The sequence below is a fragment of the Trichoderma atroviride genome, chromosome 1 (genome assembly GCF_020647795.1).
Source record: "Trichoderma atroviride chromosome 1, complete sequence".
NCBI lineage: Eukaryota > Fungi > Ascomycota > Sordariomycetes > Hypocreales > Hypocreaceae > Trichoderma > Trichoderma atroviride.
In genome coordinates this window covers 4,000,408-4,014,426 of record NC_089400.1, presented here as the reverse complement: position 1 = coordinate 4,014,426, position 14,019 = coordinate 4,000,408, and the positions used below count along the sequence as shown (strand labels likewise).

The window sequence follows — 14,019 nt, the reverse complement described above, 5'->3', positions numbered from 1 at the left end:
AAAATACATGACACTTAATTCTGTGTTATGGGGAGACCTATACGTTGGCGTCATATGAAAATTAATGAAAGGTGATGGAATGTTAGAGCATCGCTGGTGCTTTAGCTAAAAGCGGCCGCCCACCCAAGCGCCTCGGTCAGCTTTTCCTTCGTAGCCAGCTGCTCTGGTCTTAAAAAAATAGATGAGGCTTGTAAAACGCAAGCCTAAAACCGTCTTTGGCAAGGATGCTGACCACCATCATTGTAATGTGCATCTGTCCTATTTGTACATGAGCCACATGTCGCAAAAGCTACCTGGCGTTTTTCTTCCAAACCCTGCCTGATCTGCCACTGTACAAGCTCCCATTACGACACCACCACCAATTCCACCACCACCAATTCCACCACCACCAATTCCACCACCACCCCTACCTTTGCTGCCCTCTGATTCGCGTCTGTTGGGTCGCGTCACGTTACGTCGCGTTACTTTGGCATTTAGTTACCATGGCCATCTTAATGTAGCGACGCGTCCCGGCCATGGAGGACGTGTGTTGAGTGAGGTATAAATAGGTCTTGCCAATCCTTCCAAGTCCACGAAAATTCTTCTACAACACTTCTCTATCAATCCTAATTACTATCCAGCTTTGCTCCTACAGTTTATTAACTTGCAGTTATTATTTATACAATTTTTGCATCCACTCTCATGGACTTCTTGAGCAATGGGCACACCTTGGCATTCGCCGAACAAACGGCAGACGAGCCATATCCACTGAACCATGACCCGGAACTCGGGGAAGATTTTGACTCTGCCCTGCCTCAGCAGGCGTTGTCGTGAGTTACAAAACCCCCAGTTCTTCATTCTGCTCGACTGAGCTCTACGGAAGGCGGTGTGACGTTGAAGAGAACTTTGCGCTTCCTTCCAATTCAAGGTTATATATAGGAGACAGCTTGAGAGACACCAACTGTTAGAGGTCTCGAGCCTTGCCCCGGACGACGAGATGGCTCGTCGTCTACCGAAACTACAAACCCCGCCAGATCGCGTCTAGTCGTAGGCGACTATCATACAGGGTATGAATGAGCTAGCGAAGGATTGCGCATCATTGTAAGAGCAGAAAACAATGGGCAAGTCAGGTAGGTCAGTGCGGATAGCTCTCACTTTCAGGATGAAGTGATTGTCTCCTCCATGCTCGGCAGGCTTCCTGCTTCCGGTTGGCGCGATTACCGATGAGATGGTCTTCAGTCCTATTAAAAATGACAACGATCCTCCCCGTACTGACAATATAGCGTAAAAAGACCTGGCACAACTGGTCATGTCTATTCCAGCTGCAGTTATGCTTTAGAGGACGCCGGCCCAGTTTCTATGCATACTGGCATCTATGTCACCAATTATCCAGATCAGCCAACAATCAACCCTTCAAGCATACATGCCGACCCGACTATGATCAGTCCGCCTGGCTCTGCTACGGTTAATATCCCCCAGTAGGTTACTTTACATCCATTTCTATTATTGGTGATGCTAATATACTTGCAGCAGAGCTGAGACTAGTACCAAAATAGCACAGGGTTTTACCTGCCAATGCAAGAAGCATTGTACAACGAAATATACCTTTAAACGACATAAAGCACACTCCTGTAAACTGTTAGCACTTGCCCCCCTCTAATGATTTTAAACAGGAAGGAATTCTAATATACTTAGAAACCCCTCTAAGGGCTTTTACTGTCCGAAATGTCAACAAAGGTTTTCCCGGCCAGATGCTCTTAAACGTCATTTGCGGAAGAACAGATGCCTGAATCAAACTCAGCGCTAAACCAACAAAGATCTGAAAAGGTTGATATTAGGGCCGGATTAGGTAGTTATATGGTGGGGGGAGTGGTTACAGGTGCAGGTATCAATGGGCTAGTGACGTTGGCCAAGTTCAACACGTGTGACAACGTCGATTTCTATATCAAATTACTCTACTTTAATTCAACATTTTTACCTCATACACACACATAACTATTTACGCCCGGTGGGAGAAGCTCGGCCGGGCAACTATCAATCTGATATATATGTACACTTCCAAAATTATGTTCATGACTCGTGATATTCTTTACAGTGGCACTATTCCAGTTCCAGTCCCTTATCGTTGAATGTCTTATCTTACCATGCTCTCTTATTTGAGTCTTTGGACCGTGCTGCGTCTACTGACCTAGAGTAAATACTTGCAAGTAAAATCCTTAATGCTGTGTACGCTAAGAGGATCGGGTATCCCTCTTGCAGTTGAGCGCGTTTGACGTTTATGCATGTTGTTCCTAACGGCGCCCACCCTATACGCCATTGCCCAGCCTTTTATTACAATTAGACTAATCAACAAAGACAAAATGTTTGGCTTTAAGGCTTGTAATTATATTTTAATATACATACTTCACGCAGCCTATTATGACCTTGGCGTGTAATACAGCGAGCAAAGTCTTCCAGTCTGGCCCATGGCCATTAGGGACCAGCTTATTGGCTGTTACTAGGCACGATGCGGCACTAGGTGTTTCGTGTGAAAAGCAGTATTAACGTTGACAATTGGCGACAAGGTTTCTTGGTCGCTACCGCGTGATTTTTTTCACATTGTCTAAGCCATAAGCCCCATAATATAGTCCATGTGGAATGAGGTTGAACATGAATCAAGTTGGACATTTATTTCGGTAACTATTGTAGTGTTTATTATTCTAGTAATCCATTGGCTATAAGGCTCTTCCCACCCAGAAGCCTTCTAGGCTAATAGTAACTGAATTAAATGCTAGCTAGTAATTAAGGGAACAAGAAAAAGAAAGAGTAAAAAGTGATACATATATGGCGGTAAAGCAAATTATAATGTGAATCATAGAAAGTAGTGTAGCGGAAACATCCTGTTTTAACGTTGTTAATAGATGATTTGGGCACTTGCTTGATACAAAGGCCATAGCGTTATGCTGAGCTAGTTCCATTTTTGTCTCATGGTGGCATATTATAGTTATGTCCATTTTCGCGACACTCATTTCGCCTTTTACTGTTCAACAAACAAGCTACATAACGATAATTACAATGGCAAACTTCATTTTACACAGCACATGCCCTCGCAGGCTCGTCACTGGATCGTTGACTAACACTTTTATATACAATAGACCAAACACAAAGCAATGCTTTATCGAGCTAAAGAGCCAATATACTAGCAGACCATCATGTACTACCACAGTCATGCAGGACCAACCTGTCTACGACTAACATGTCAAATAAACCTATGCACCGGAAAATCCAATCTCCAAAAGACATCATAAACTCTCAACGACATGGGGCAGTCAGCCATTGCTTCAATCATCATCCTCCACCATGAAGGGGTCGTCACTCTCTTCTTCCTCCTCTTCTTCCTCCTCCTCGTCCTGCTCGTCAACGCTCATGGATGAATCTTCATCGTCGATGATGACCTTTCTGTTTGCAGCCGCAGCCCGTCCAGGTCTTGCCCGTGCCGCTGGCCTCGGAGCGATTAACTCATCTGCGAATGAATCTTCCATGTCGTCGTCCGAATCATTCAGCGCCTTCTTCTTAGCAGCATATCTTTTTGCGGCTGGAGAAAGGGTCGAGGTTGTGGTTGCAGCTTTGAGCGTTACCTTGTGCTTGCTCACTGCTTTGCCCTCTTCCTTATTTTTTGCCCCTGCTGTCCGGCCGCGTTTCTTGGTATCCGCTGCTGACGCTTTCACTGCAGGCTTCGATTTGGGAGCGGCCAAGTCGTCCTCGTCGTCGTCGCCCGGTCCTTGGCTCCCAGCCTTTAGTGGCGACGGTTTGGCCAACAATTCGTAATTCGTCTCATCATCGGTGTCAAAGTCAAATAACTTGGCTGACTTTATTTTTGGCTTTGAGACTGCCCCGGAGCCTGTATTGCCGTGGCTCGAGTCAGGCCGGCTCATTGCGTGCAGACTCACTCGCGCGCTGGATTCGCCAGGCGGCTTGCTACCAATGCCCTTGACCAACGCCCCGACATCGCCAAGCATCTTATCGTCGTCCTCATCGCTATCCGAGGACGCATCGAACAAGGTTCTGGCTTTGGAAGCTGCTGCTCGTTTGTTGCGGACAGGGACCGGCACCACCTCTGGCTCTTCAGACTGTGAAATCGATGGTGCTTGTGAAATAGATCGTGGCGCTGAAATTGATCGCGCCTCGGAAGCTGATCGCGACTGTGATGGTTTAGCCGCAGCTGGTTTGGTCAAAACTGGCTTGGTTGCAGCTGGCTTGGCCGCAGCTGGTTTGGCTGCCGCTGGTTTACTCCTGCTAAGGGCAGCAAAGTCATCATCAGAAAAGTTATCAGAGAGCTCAACTGTCTCCGGCTCCTCCTCTTTCTTGACCTTGGGCTTAGCACTGAACATCTCAGCAAACCTTTGTGCCGTCTTGGTCTCTACCTTGGGAGCTGCCTTCTTTCGGCCCTTCTTCTCTGGCTCGTAATCATCATCTGCTCCCTTGGCCTTCTTGCCGCGGCCACCAGCACCGGCTCCTATCTTCTTGGATACTCGGCGGCCCATGCGGCGAATATTGGTCTGGATTTCCGCACTCAGAGCCAGATGCCTCTCCCACTCAGCCTCAAAACCAGCCAGATCTTCACACCACAGATCTTTATCGCTCTTGGCATTGAGTTCATCATATTCAGCCTTCTTCTTCCGGATTGCTTCCTTGAGCTTCTCAAGACGTTCTGCAGTCAATGACCAAATCGGCATCTAGAAAACTTACAGTTAGCGACAACTCTTGCTACACAATAGGTATTTGGATTGACGACAGATCAAACTTACCGAAAGAAGATAATCGTAATCACGAGCGCTTTCCTCGCCATCTTCTTCCTCGTCCTCTTCCTCTTCAGTCGATTTCTTCATATTGTTCTTGACAGGAGGGAATGCCTCGTATTTGTGGTCACGCAGCTCTTTAACAAGGACAGTCTTCTTCTTCTTGCCAACGATCAAATCGCCGTCGATAATCTCTTGGATAAAGCGCGCCTGGTTCTTCAGTTTCCGGTGATCAGCATCATAGACGCCAAGCCAGTGGTCCTATATGCAGGTGTTATTAGTCAACCGTAAATCAGCTGCCAGTCTGGATGATCTCATACCTTTCGCTTCTGATACATTTCGAGTCGATAGACATAGTACTCTTCCAAAATATCTTCCACCTTCTCGTATTTGCGAATCTGACCACGAGTATTGAAAGCGACCAGGTTTGAAGTTGCAACTTGCTTAGTGAGCTTGAATCGCTCAAGCAGGCCTTCTTCCAAAACCTTGGCCATGTGCTTCTCATCCACTTGAATCTCAAAGTGGACAGTCTTGTGGTCGTTGAACTCCTTGTAGTCCTTGATCCAGGTAGGGCCATCAACGCCGCTGATGATCTTTTCAAGGCGAGCCTTGAAATCATCGGTCCAGACGCGAATTGGAAGCTCAGTGATGACCACTTCGTTCGGGTTCTTTTCATCTTGGTAGGCAATACCGTTAAACTTGTATCGATCCTGGCCGGCAGCCTCTGGTGCACCTTTCCAGCCCCTGAACCAGGGGGTCATTGTCTCAAACGGTTTCTCTTCGCTATCATCTTCCTCAAGACGGCCCATTCGTCGTTTCAGATTCTTCACGATTTCTAGCGGATGATAGTTGGGGATAGAGGTGCTCCAACCTGTGCCAATACCATCGGCACCATTGACAAGCACCATGGGCAGGACCGGAGCAAATACTTCTGGCTCAATCTGTTTTCCATCCTCAAATTGGTGGTTTAGACTTGGCTCATCGAGAGAGGAAAAGATTGCCCGAGCAAACGGGGACAGTCGCGTAAAGATATAACGAGGACTAGCAGAATCCGAGCCGCCAGCAAGTCGAGAACCAAAGTTACCGCTGGGCTCGAGGACGTTGATATTGTTTGAGCCCACAAAGTCTTGGGCCAATCCAACAATCGTCTGCTGCAGCGAGATGTCGCCGTGGTGGTAAGCAGTCAGTCCAGAGACGTAACCAGCCAGCTCCACAACTTTTTCATCCTTGACCACGTTTCTCTTGAAACAGGCGTACAGCACCTTTCGTTGACCAGGCTTCAGTCCATCAATCATTGACGGGATGGATCTTATGTTATCCGCCATACTGAACAGAATGAGCTCCTTGTTCACAAAGTCACTATAGGTGATGAGCTTTGAGGAATGGTCCAGGTATGTACCAGGGACAAAGCCGCCTAGCCACTCCTTTCTGGCATCAGCTTTCTTTTTGGAAAAAGCCAGGTCGAACAGATCCGCTTCCTCCGGCTTCATAACACTGAATTCTTTCAAGTGTTCGTCCAGGTTCGTAAAGTACACTTGGGCATCTTCATTGGTGGAGGTACCCAGACCCTTCAAGTATTTGTAATGCCATCTGCTGACTTCGCCACCGCGTTCTTGTTTCCATTCCTCATATTGCGGCTGTGTGAAAAACGACTTCAATCTTTGGGGCTTCTTGGGGTTGGGGCCCTGCCAGACTTTGACGATGGGTGTGATGAATTCTCGGAAAAAGTCTGGAATCTGGAGCAGTGAGGGGAACTGCACCTGGAGGAAGTTGATGAGAAGACCCTTGATATGACTACCGTCGTGATCCTGATCGGCCATGATCATGAGGTGACCGTAACGCAAGTTCTTCGTATCAGTGTACGTCTGCTTGTGCTTGAGACCCAGGAACTGCTTGATGTTTTGAATCTCTTGGTTTTTGGTGATTTGGTCAATGGAAGCGTCTCGAACGTTTAGCAGTTTACCACGAAGTGGGAACACGCCGATACGGTCGGGATCAAGAATGGCTCGTCCAGAAACAGCCAGACCTTTGGCAGAGTCTCCTTCAGTCAAGATTAGCGTGCACTCGTGGCCACGCCTGGTTCCCGCCAAGTTGGCTTCCACAAGTTTAGCATTGCTCACTCGAGAGCGCTTGTTTCCATCGCTCTTGGCCATCATCTTGTCTGCCTTCTTCTCAGCAAAGGCCATGATGTTTTGAATTGCGTCGGACTTGGCAACCTTCTTCAAGAAGTCCTCTCCCAGAACACACCTGCTGCCGAATTGAGAAGTCTTGGTAGTCATCTGCTCCTTGGTCTGCGAAGTAAATGCAGGGTTATCAATGAAACAGTTGACAAAGATGAAGATGTGGTTTCGGAGATGCGCCGGCTTCAAGCCGTGGCCTTTTTTCAGCTTCGTCACGGCCTTGAGGAGAGATGCTGTGATTTGGTCGGCAATGTAGCTGACATGAGTGCCTCCTGACGTTGTTGCAATCGAATTTACGAATGAAACCTGCTGGAATGTACCATCTGATACAGTGAAGCCAACTTCCCACCGGGGATGGCTCTTGTCTTTGTCGATTTCAACGGTACAAGTCGGATTACCCCCTTCTTCCTGACCCCTCTCGCCAGCAATAGACTTTGCGTAGAGGTCGCAGTATGCTTTGAAGTTGTTGATCTTGATAAGTTCGCCATTGAGCTGGACCTTGACTCCTCGCATTGTGCCGGCCAGGTCGTAGACTCTTCGGTAGAGCAGGGCCTCAAGGTCGTCTGTAATGCCTTCCTCCATTCCAAATCGACGGTAATCAGGTTTGAACGTGACCCGAACAAAATCAGAGGTCTTGTTGGAAGTGATCTTGGCCTTTTGCATGGCCTGCATGTTGTCTGTCCACGTCTGCTTGTATCGCTTCGCATGCTCGCTGTCCTGGCACTCCAATGTGAATTCTGTGCTGAAAACGTTGCACAGCTTTGCACCGTAACCGTTTCGTCCACCAACCGTCTTCTTCTCGTTATCGTCGAAGTTGGATCCAGCCAACAGATGACCAAAGATCAGCTCAGGAATGTACACCTTTTCTTTCTCATGCATGACAATGGGAATACCCTTGCCGTTATTCTCGACGCTAATCTCGCCAGAGGTTCGATCAATGTTGACCTTCATCATGCTCATGGAGCTGTCACGCTGTTTGTTGTCGGCAGCATTGACCAGAATTTCATCAAAAATCTTGTAGAAACCGGGGACGTAGGTGATGTTGCGGTATTCCATCTGCTTTGATTCCTTGTTGTAGACCCACATCTGCTGGTCCGTCTTTTCCACAGAGCCAATATATGTATCGGGACGTTTGATGATGTGTTCGAGCTGGGTCAGCTTTTGGTACGTCTCCGTCGCCGTCTTCTTCTTGCCGGCAGGCTTGGGGTCGTCGTCAATTGCCATGCTATCATTTTCAACCTCTACCAACGGCTTGGTGCCCGACTTCTTGGGCGGTGGCGCCGTCTTCTGCTTCTTAGCAGTAGGTGGAGTGTTTGAAAAGCCGGACGACGCTTCCACATCTTCGTCGTCTTCATCGCTCTCAAGGTCAATGATCGGCCGTTTCTTCGGCGGCGCTTTGCTTTTCAGAGTTGTCTGCACCATTTTCTTGACGGCCGGCTTCGCGGCTGCAGCCTTGCCTTTCTACAGGAGATATGTTAGCTGCCGCAGGGTGGACACACAAAGCAGAGGTGAAGGAAATGCGTAAAGGTCGTTTCCCAAGGGCGTTGGGTCGGCGCATAGGATAGAGCGTAGTCGGGTTGTCGCAATCGAAATATGGAGGGGAAAGATGGGTGAATTGCTGCCCAACAGCCAGATGCGCCGGCAATTGAATATCCTTTGACAGAAGAATACAAAGTCGCTTCACACAAAGGCAGCGCATCACAGGTGCAGGCGCTTCGGTGTAGGAACCATGCGATGTGGTCAAGAGTAACTTACGGGCTTGGGGACATATCCGTCGGAGTCGTCTTCAATTTGGAAGACGGAGTCGTCGTCGGAATCCATCGTAGCGATTTCTCTTGGCTGAGAGCTGTTTGGCTTGTGGAAAGTCGTGGTTGATGCTGGGCGCTCGAAAAAGGCGGTTGATAAAGTGCTGGGCAGGGGTGTTCCAAATAGGCCTGAGACACGCAGCAATGAGGGACGGACTGGCCAAATACGAAGCGCTCGAGGGCGATGCTGCCAAGGGGAGATGAAAGAAGAGATGAAAGGAGCGGCAGTGGCCCGGGCTGAACGAGAAATTGGGCGTTGTCACATCGGCTGGCCAGCAGAAGCAATGAAAGAAAGAAGCTGGCTGAGGCGGTGATAGTTTTTCTTCTTGTTGAAAGCCCCCGCGTAAACAAATAGCATCCTTTGTTTGACGCGACCTTGCTGTGGTTGTCGCAAAAATCCCAATCCGTGCTAGCGGGGATCGATAGTGGGACGCGTTATTCATGCCTGAGGCAGAGGCGAGGCGGCGGGCCAATCAGGGCACCGGGCGGCGAGCCCAGAGTGAGATGGCGGGGAGGTACCGCTAGGCGATGCAGAGACGAGCGGGTACCTGGCCGGTAACCATCCGAAGTACCAAGTAAGATGGATGGCGCGTAGAAGATGTCAATATGGTCCTATCAAAGAATTAAATTAAACAGCCTAGAGGTTAACCAACAAAGAAGCCAAAATACCAACAATCCTTACAAAATTCAATAAACCCAAAACTACAAATACAAAAAACGCCTTGAATTAACCGAACAATATTCCTAATCTCAATAAAAATTCAGAATTCCAAATATGCAAAAACAAAAAAAGGTAAAGCAGATACGCCAAACGTCTCTCCGAAAGATGATCCCAAACAAACACAAAAACACAGTCTGATTTGCAGGTGCCAGCCCAATGGGGTATCTCAAAAAGCAATTAGCGACTATTACGCAGACAAACGGCTTCAAGATTGAAAAAAAAAAAAAAAGAAAGAAAGAAATGGAAAGGGAAACAAGTCTTCAGCACCGGCGACAGCATCCGGTGATTAAAGTATTAGAGGCTTTGGTCGCTTCCTTTTGCGATGTCGCCCGTGAAAGTCTTCGTCGTGGTTTGGCATTTCCACAGTCAATGAGGATGGAGGTGCCGTGTCTCGGATATCTGTGGCCAAGCTCAGGAGAACTTCAGCTACCCCCAAGTGCTCTTCTTGGTGCAGTCTCTCTCCTCTGCTGGGCGAATTCATCGTGATCCGTTCGTCTGAGGCTCGTTTACGCCGTTTGGATCCCCATTCTTCTTCATAAACATTCACTTCTGTTCGTGGCGGACCGAATGTGTTTGCTTTCTCCTTCTGGCATGGGGTTTGGCTGGGCACAGCTGGATTCAGAAGAGCACTGCGGCTCGCCCCAAGCAACATCTTGTTGGCCTCGCGGCTTTCGCACACCATCTTCTGGGCCAGAGTTTCCATAGCGCGTCGATTAGCGACCGATCCATCGACTGTATTCCAAGCAGAACGGCATTGCGACGGTAAAATGGGCACACGTGTGGTTTGGCGCTCGTGCTTGCGACGCAATGTATAGCTTTCGACCCGACGAGAGCTGCTTAGTTCGCCGACAGCCTTGATAAACCCGCTATTCTGCCCCTGGCGATATTTCTCGACCTCTTCGGTTGCTTTGAGTATGAGTTGCTGGCTAATCACCATGCCCTTGCAGTGAGTAGAGTTGAAAGGCGCCGGAGTACACTCGGAGGGAAACGAAGGGCCAAAGAGGGGAATCAGTGCGCCTGCAATCTTTTGACAGAAGGTCGCACATACCGCTCTGGCACACCGGTAAGGCATCCAATATCCTATATAGAAAAGGGGCTCGTAAGCGACCAACCGCGAGATTGAATGCGTTTGGGCTTACCTTGGGCTGATACGGCGCCGCCAGTGATGCTGGGCGATATTTCTCTCAAACCTGGATTCTGGCTCAACATCTGTGCCGGCGTGGTCTGTTGATGATTAGGAAGAGAGAAACTCGAGAGGCAAATTGATGGCATAATTTGAGCCTTACTTTGGTATACTCCAGGCACTTGAAGAATGGAGTCATGTGAACAAGGCCGACGTTATAATCCCACATGACGGTATAGATCTTTTCCCTATCTGGCAATCGGAATTCGTATTTGAATACTGTCGGCAGGTCTATTTTAGTCTAATTCCAAGGACAACCAGTCTCCTATTTCTTTGGAGAGGTTCCCCCTTACCTTCAATACTTTCTCTCCCCGTCTTCTCGAAAAAGTCCTTTTTTGAACTATTGTAGGGAATGTGTTGGCAGCTTTGTCGTATTTTTCCAAACGGGCTGACGCGAAACCGGCTCATCTCCCGATATGACGCTTGATCGATTTCTTCAAAAGGTGCAAAGTTGATTGGTCCCAAAGGTTTTGACTTGGTCATGCTGACGGTGCTTGCCGATGGCTCGACCTTTGGCAGAGGCGACATATCTGTGGCAGTTTGTATTTCTGTCGGTGGTAATCTTGATTCAGTCGCTAATACTGAATCAGGCTGTCGAAAGCAGGTAGCAGAATAGCCAGGCGAGGCGGGATTCAAGAGGGCTTGCAGAGAGAGCATTCTCTTTCCGGTATCTGTAGGCATCATGTAATCTAGTCGGCATGCAGGAAAAATGCCACCCTGTGATCTGTTGGCTACAAACATGAAACAAAGTTGCAGAAGAAAGCAAGCGTGGTATTGGCTTTGCGATGGGAAAAAAAGAGGATGCAAGTCCTTCATATAGCTCCCACAAAAATTTCACCAACGGCACGAATGACGACCAAACGCAGCACCAAGACTTCTCACATCCTAGGCTCCCAGCTGGGCAAACAAAATGAAAAGAAAATTGTTTTAAAAGTATTGCCTGTCTGGGCAGGGAATCTTGGGCTGCTTGTTTCTTGAATAGGGGGTCACAGATCCGGGGCACAGAAAGGTCGCAGGGATCGATACGTTAAACTCTCAACGGTACGGCCGCCGATCATGTGCGTCTTCGATGAGGTTTGCTTCCCAAGCTTCCGGAATGAGATTTCCGAATGCTAATTCTTAATTTCAAGCGTCCAGCAAGCATGGGCCTCTTGCTGCTGCGTTTGTGAGTCTCCACAGCGGTTAGAATATCCGAAGATCTCCGCAATAAAGCTTAGAGTGTTGATGTTGGCAGGCAAGCCTCAAAATATATCTTGTTCTTCAATTATCACACTGAATGCTGCAGTTTATAGAAGAAAAGTTCAAGGTTAATCGTTCTCCAACATCGTATCCAGGTCCGAAATGGTCCAGTTGCTTCAGGCTCAGGTGCAGTACAGCAAGTATCGCTCACCCGTTTGCCGCTGATGAGCATCTATATTGGTATCATAGACGGGAAGCCAAATTAGTCTCATGGGTCCTAGCTCAGATCATATGGGTCCCATCTATAACCTCCGTAGATGATCAAGTACGCGTTACGCACTTCTAGCCATCAAGATGGCGAGAAATCCATCGTCTTCGTGCACCAATATCCAGCCAGCGGTGAAACTCGAATATGCCTTGACCAAACATGCGCTCGAGGGATATACACTAGTTGCCTATCTCATGTTCATGATTCTACTACTGCAGACATCCGTCGATTTTGAATGGAAGACGACGTTACTCTAGATGAAGCATTCCGGAAAGTCGCTTAGTAGAGCAAATGGGTTCGACGAACGCAAATACCAGAGTGCCAGGCGCAGAACAAGGCAGCCATCTGTTTGAACGTCATTTCTTTTCCGTTGACAGAGGCGGTTATCGCCACGGGTAGCTGCATTGGCGGCATTTTTGGACCAAATATCCTTCCAGTCGGCTACGACCTTGATGAAGTACGGGAAAGAACAAGAGGTTTGGGGGCTGTGTTCCATGTATCCGTTGACGTTTTCCTTCCAGAGTATGGCAGGATACCTTCGAGGTAGCCACGTGTGGAAAACGCGGCATCATATGGCTCTGGCTGCTGATGTCGGATCTGCATTTTGTGTCAACAATTTTAATTGATAACGTTAATCGCCCATCCGGTAAGTATTCAGGATGTTAGTATCAGGCTGGCCATGCATTGGTAGGCGTACAGGCTCACTAGTCTAGCTCAGCCATAACGAATCGATGTACTTTGCTTCTTCCATAACGAGCTCAGCTCAACAAACACAAAGGAAACATGTTCCATGCCACCAGCTTAGTATGGAGGAGCATATGCGTACAGACTCGGGGAAATTCTCCGATGCTGCACAAGTTCAGTCATCTTTGGAGCTGTGGCAGAGAGCTTGAGCAGCGAGGCCGACTCAATCGCTCTTTTGGAGTTATTATCAACAAAATCCAGTATCTGTGCTTTTTAATTGCTTGGGGTTCTTTCTCCGATTGCGGCTTGCGTCAGATTATCAAGCTGTTGGCTATATTTTTTACACAAAGTCTATGCATCGAGCAGATGTAACAGTCTTTACAAAACAAGAATGTACACCTTCAGTCTTGATCGGAATCAGCATATTCAATGGTTGTCGAGTCAAGCCGGGTATACCTATCGCACCTGTCAATGCCAGTTACTATGTCACTGAGCAGATTGATTGTCACGGCCCGATAGCTCGGCATTGGCAAGCTATCGGTAGTTGCTCGTACTGAGTATTTGCGCATATGTCATCACGAGATGCAACCTGAGAGACGGAAAGCCTGGTGGGATTACCATACCTCGGCAAATAGAAGGGTCCAGTGAGGTAAGAATGTTGTGACAAACGGACGAGAGTGCTAGGACGGCATAGCTGTCCATCTCAGATTCTCGTATATGGACGGTGGGAAATCTTCTGCAGACAAGTTTCCCCTTCTTCCGCACACTTTTATTCATGATATAGCTCTATTGGTCTTTAAACAGAGGGTGAGCAGAGATGTTCGCATTTAGCGCCTGCAATATGTCAGACAAACGTGAAAGGGGGCAATTAAAAATGCTCACAGGAGAATGTAACCAGCATGGCACAGTTAGCGCTTCTACTCCCTCAGAGCGGCTTCCGGTAGAAAGTTTCAGAGTATGGCACAGTATCCAGGTGACACACGGGACATTGAACGCAACCTTTGTCCGCAGAGAAATGAGGGAGCGGCGGGTGTTTGCATCTGTTATAATGTAAACGCCCCGTGCTCCGCATGGCGCCGCCTCTGCACCTGGACCGTGAGGGCCCAATTCCAATTTTGCACGTTATTTCAAAAGAGATTCCGCATTCGGAGGATAGGAATCATTTGCAGCTGCGGTTTGAGGCCATGCAGTTTACCGAGAAGTGAGTCCACTCCAGAGGCTGTCGGAAATTAAGTCTTGCTA

At 48.2% G+C, this 14,019-nt stretch overlaps 4 protein-coding genes across 4 annotated transcripts; 2 read left to right on the top strand and 2 right to left on the bottom strand.

Moving 5' to 3' along the window:
• Positions 1-681: 681 nt before the first annotated feature.
• Positions 682-947, top strand: TrAtP1_001436 (uncharacterized protein; the record flags this gene model as incomplete). The annotated part of the gene is made up of 2 exons (XM_066110992.1): positions 682-809; positions 863-947. The coding sequence occupies 2 exons, from the start codon at positions 682-684 to the stop codon at positions 945-947; spliced, it is 213 nt and encodes a 70-aa protein (XP_065967065.1).
• Positions 948-1,416: 469 nt separating this feature from the next.
• Positions 1,417-1,786, top strand: TrAtP1_001435 (uncharacterized protein; the record flags this gene model as incomplete). The annotated part of the gene is made up of 3 exons (XM_066110991.1): positions 1,417-1,457; positions 1,510-1,617; positions 1,675-1,786. The coding sequence occupies 3 exons, from the start codon at positions 1,417-1,419 to the stop codon at positions 1,784-1,786; spliced, it is 261 nt and encodes an 86-aa protein (XP_065967064.1).
• Positions 1,787-3,299: 1,513 nt separating this feature from the next.
• On the bottom strand, positions 3,300-8,758 carry TrAtP1_001434 (uncharacterized protein; the record flags this gene model as incomplete). The annotated part of the gene is made up of 4 exons (XM_014086057.2): positions 3,300-4,694; positions 4,767-5,018; positions 5,078-8,398; positions 8,693-8,758. 4 exons carry the CDS (start codon positions 8,756-8,758, stop codon positions 3,300-3,302), a joined length of 5,034 nt encoding a protein of 1,677 aa, XP_013941532.2.
• Positions 8,759-9,402: 644 nt separating this feature from the next.
• On the bottom strand, positions 9,403-10,864 carry TrAtP1_001433 (uncharacterized protein). The gene has a single exon (XM_066110990.1). The coding sequence runs from the start codon at positions 10,533-10,535 to the stop codon at positions 9,750-9,752; it is 786 nt and encodes a 261-aa protein (XP_065967063.1). The 5' UTR covers positions 10,536-10,864; the 3' UTR covers positions 9,403-9,749.
• Positions 10,865-14,019: the final 3,155 nt, after the last annotated feature.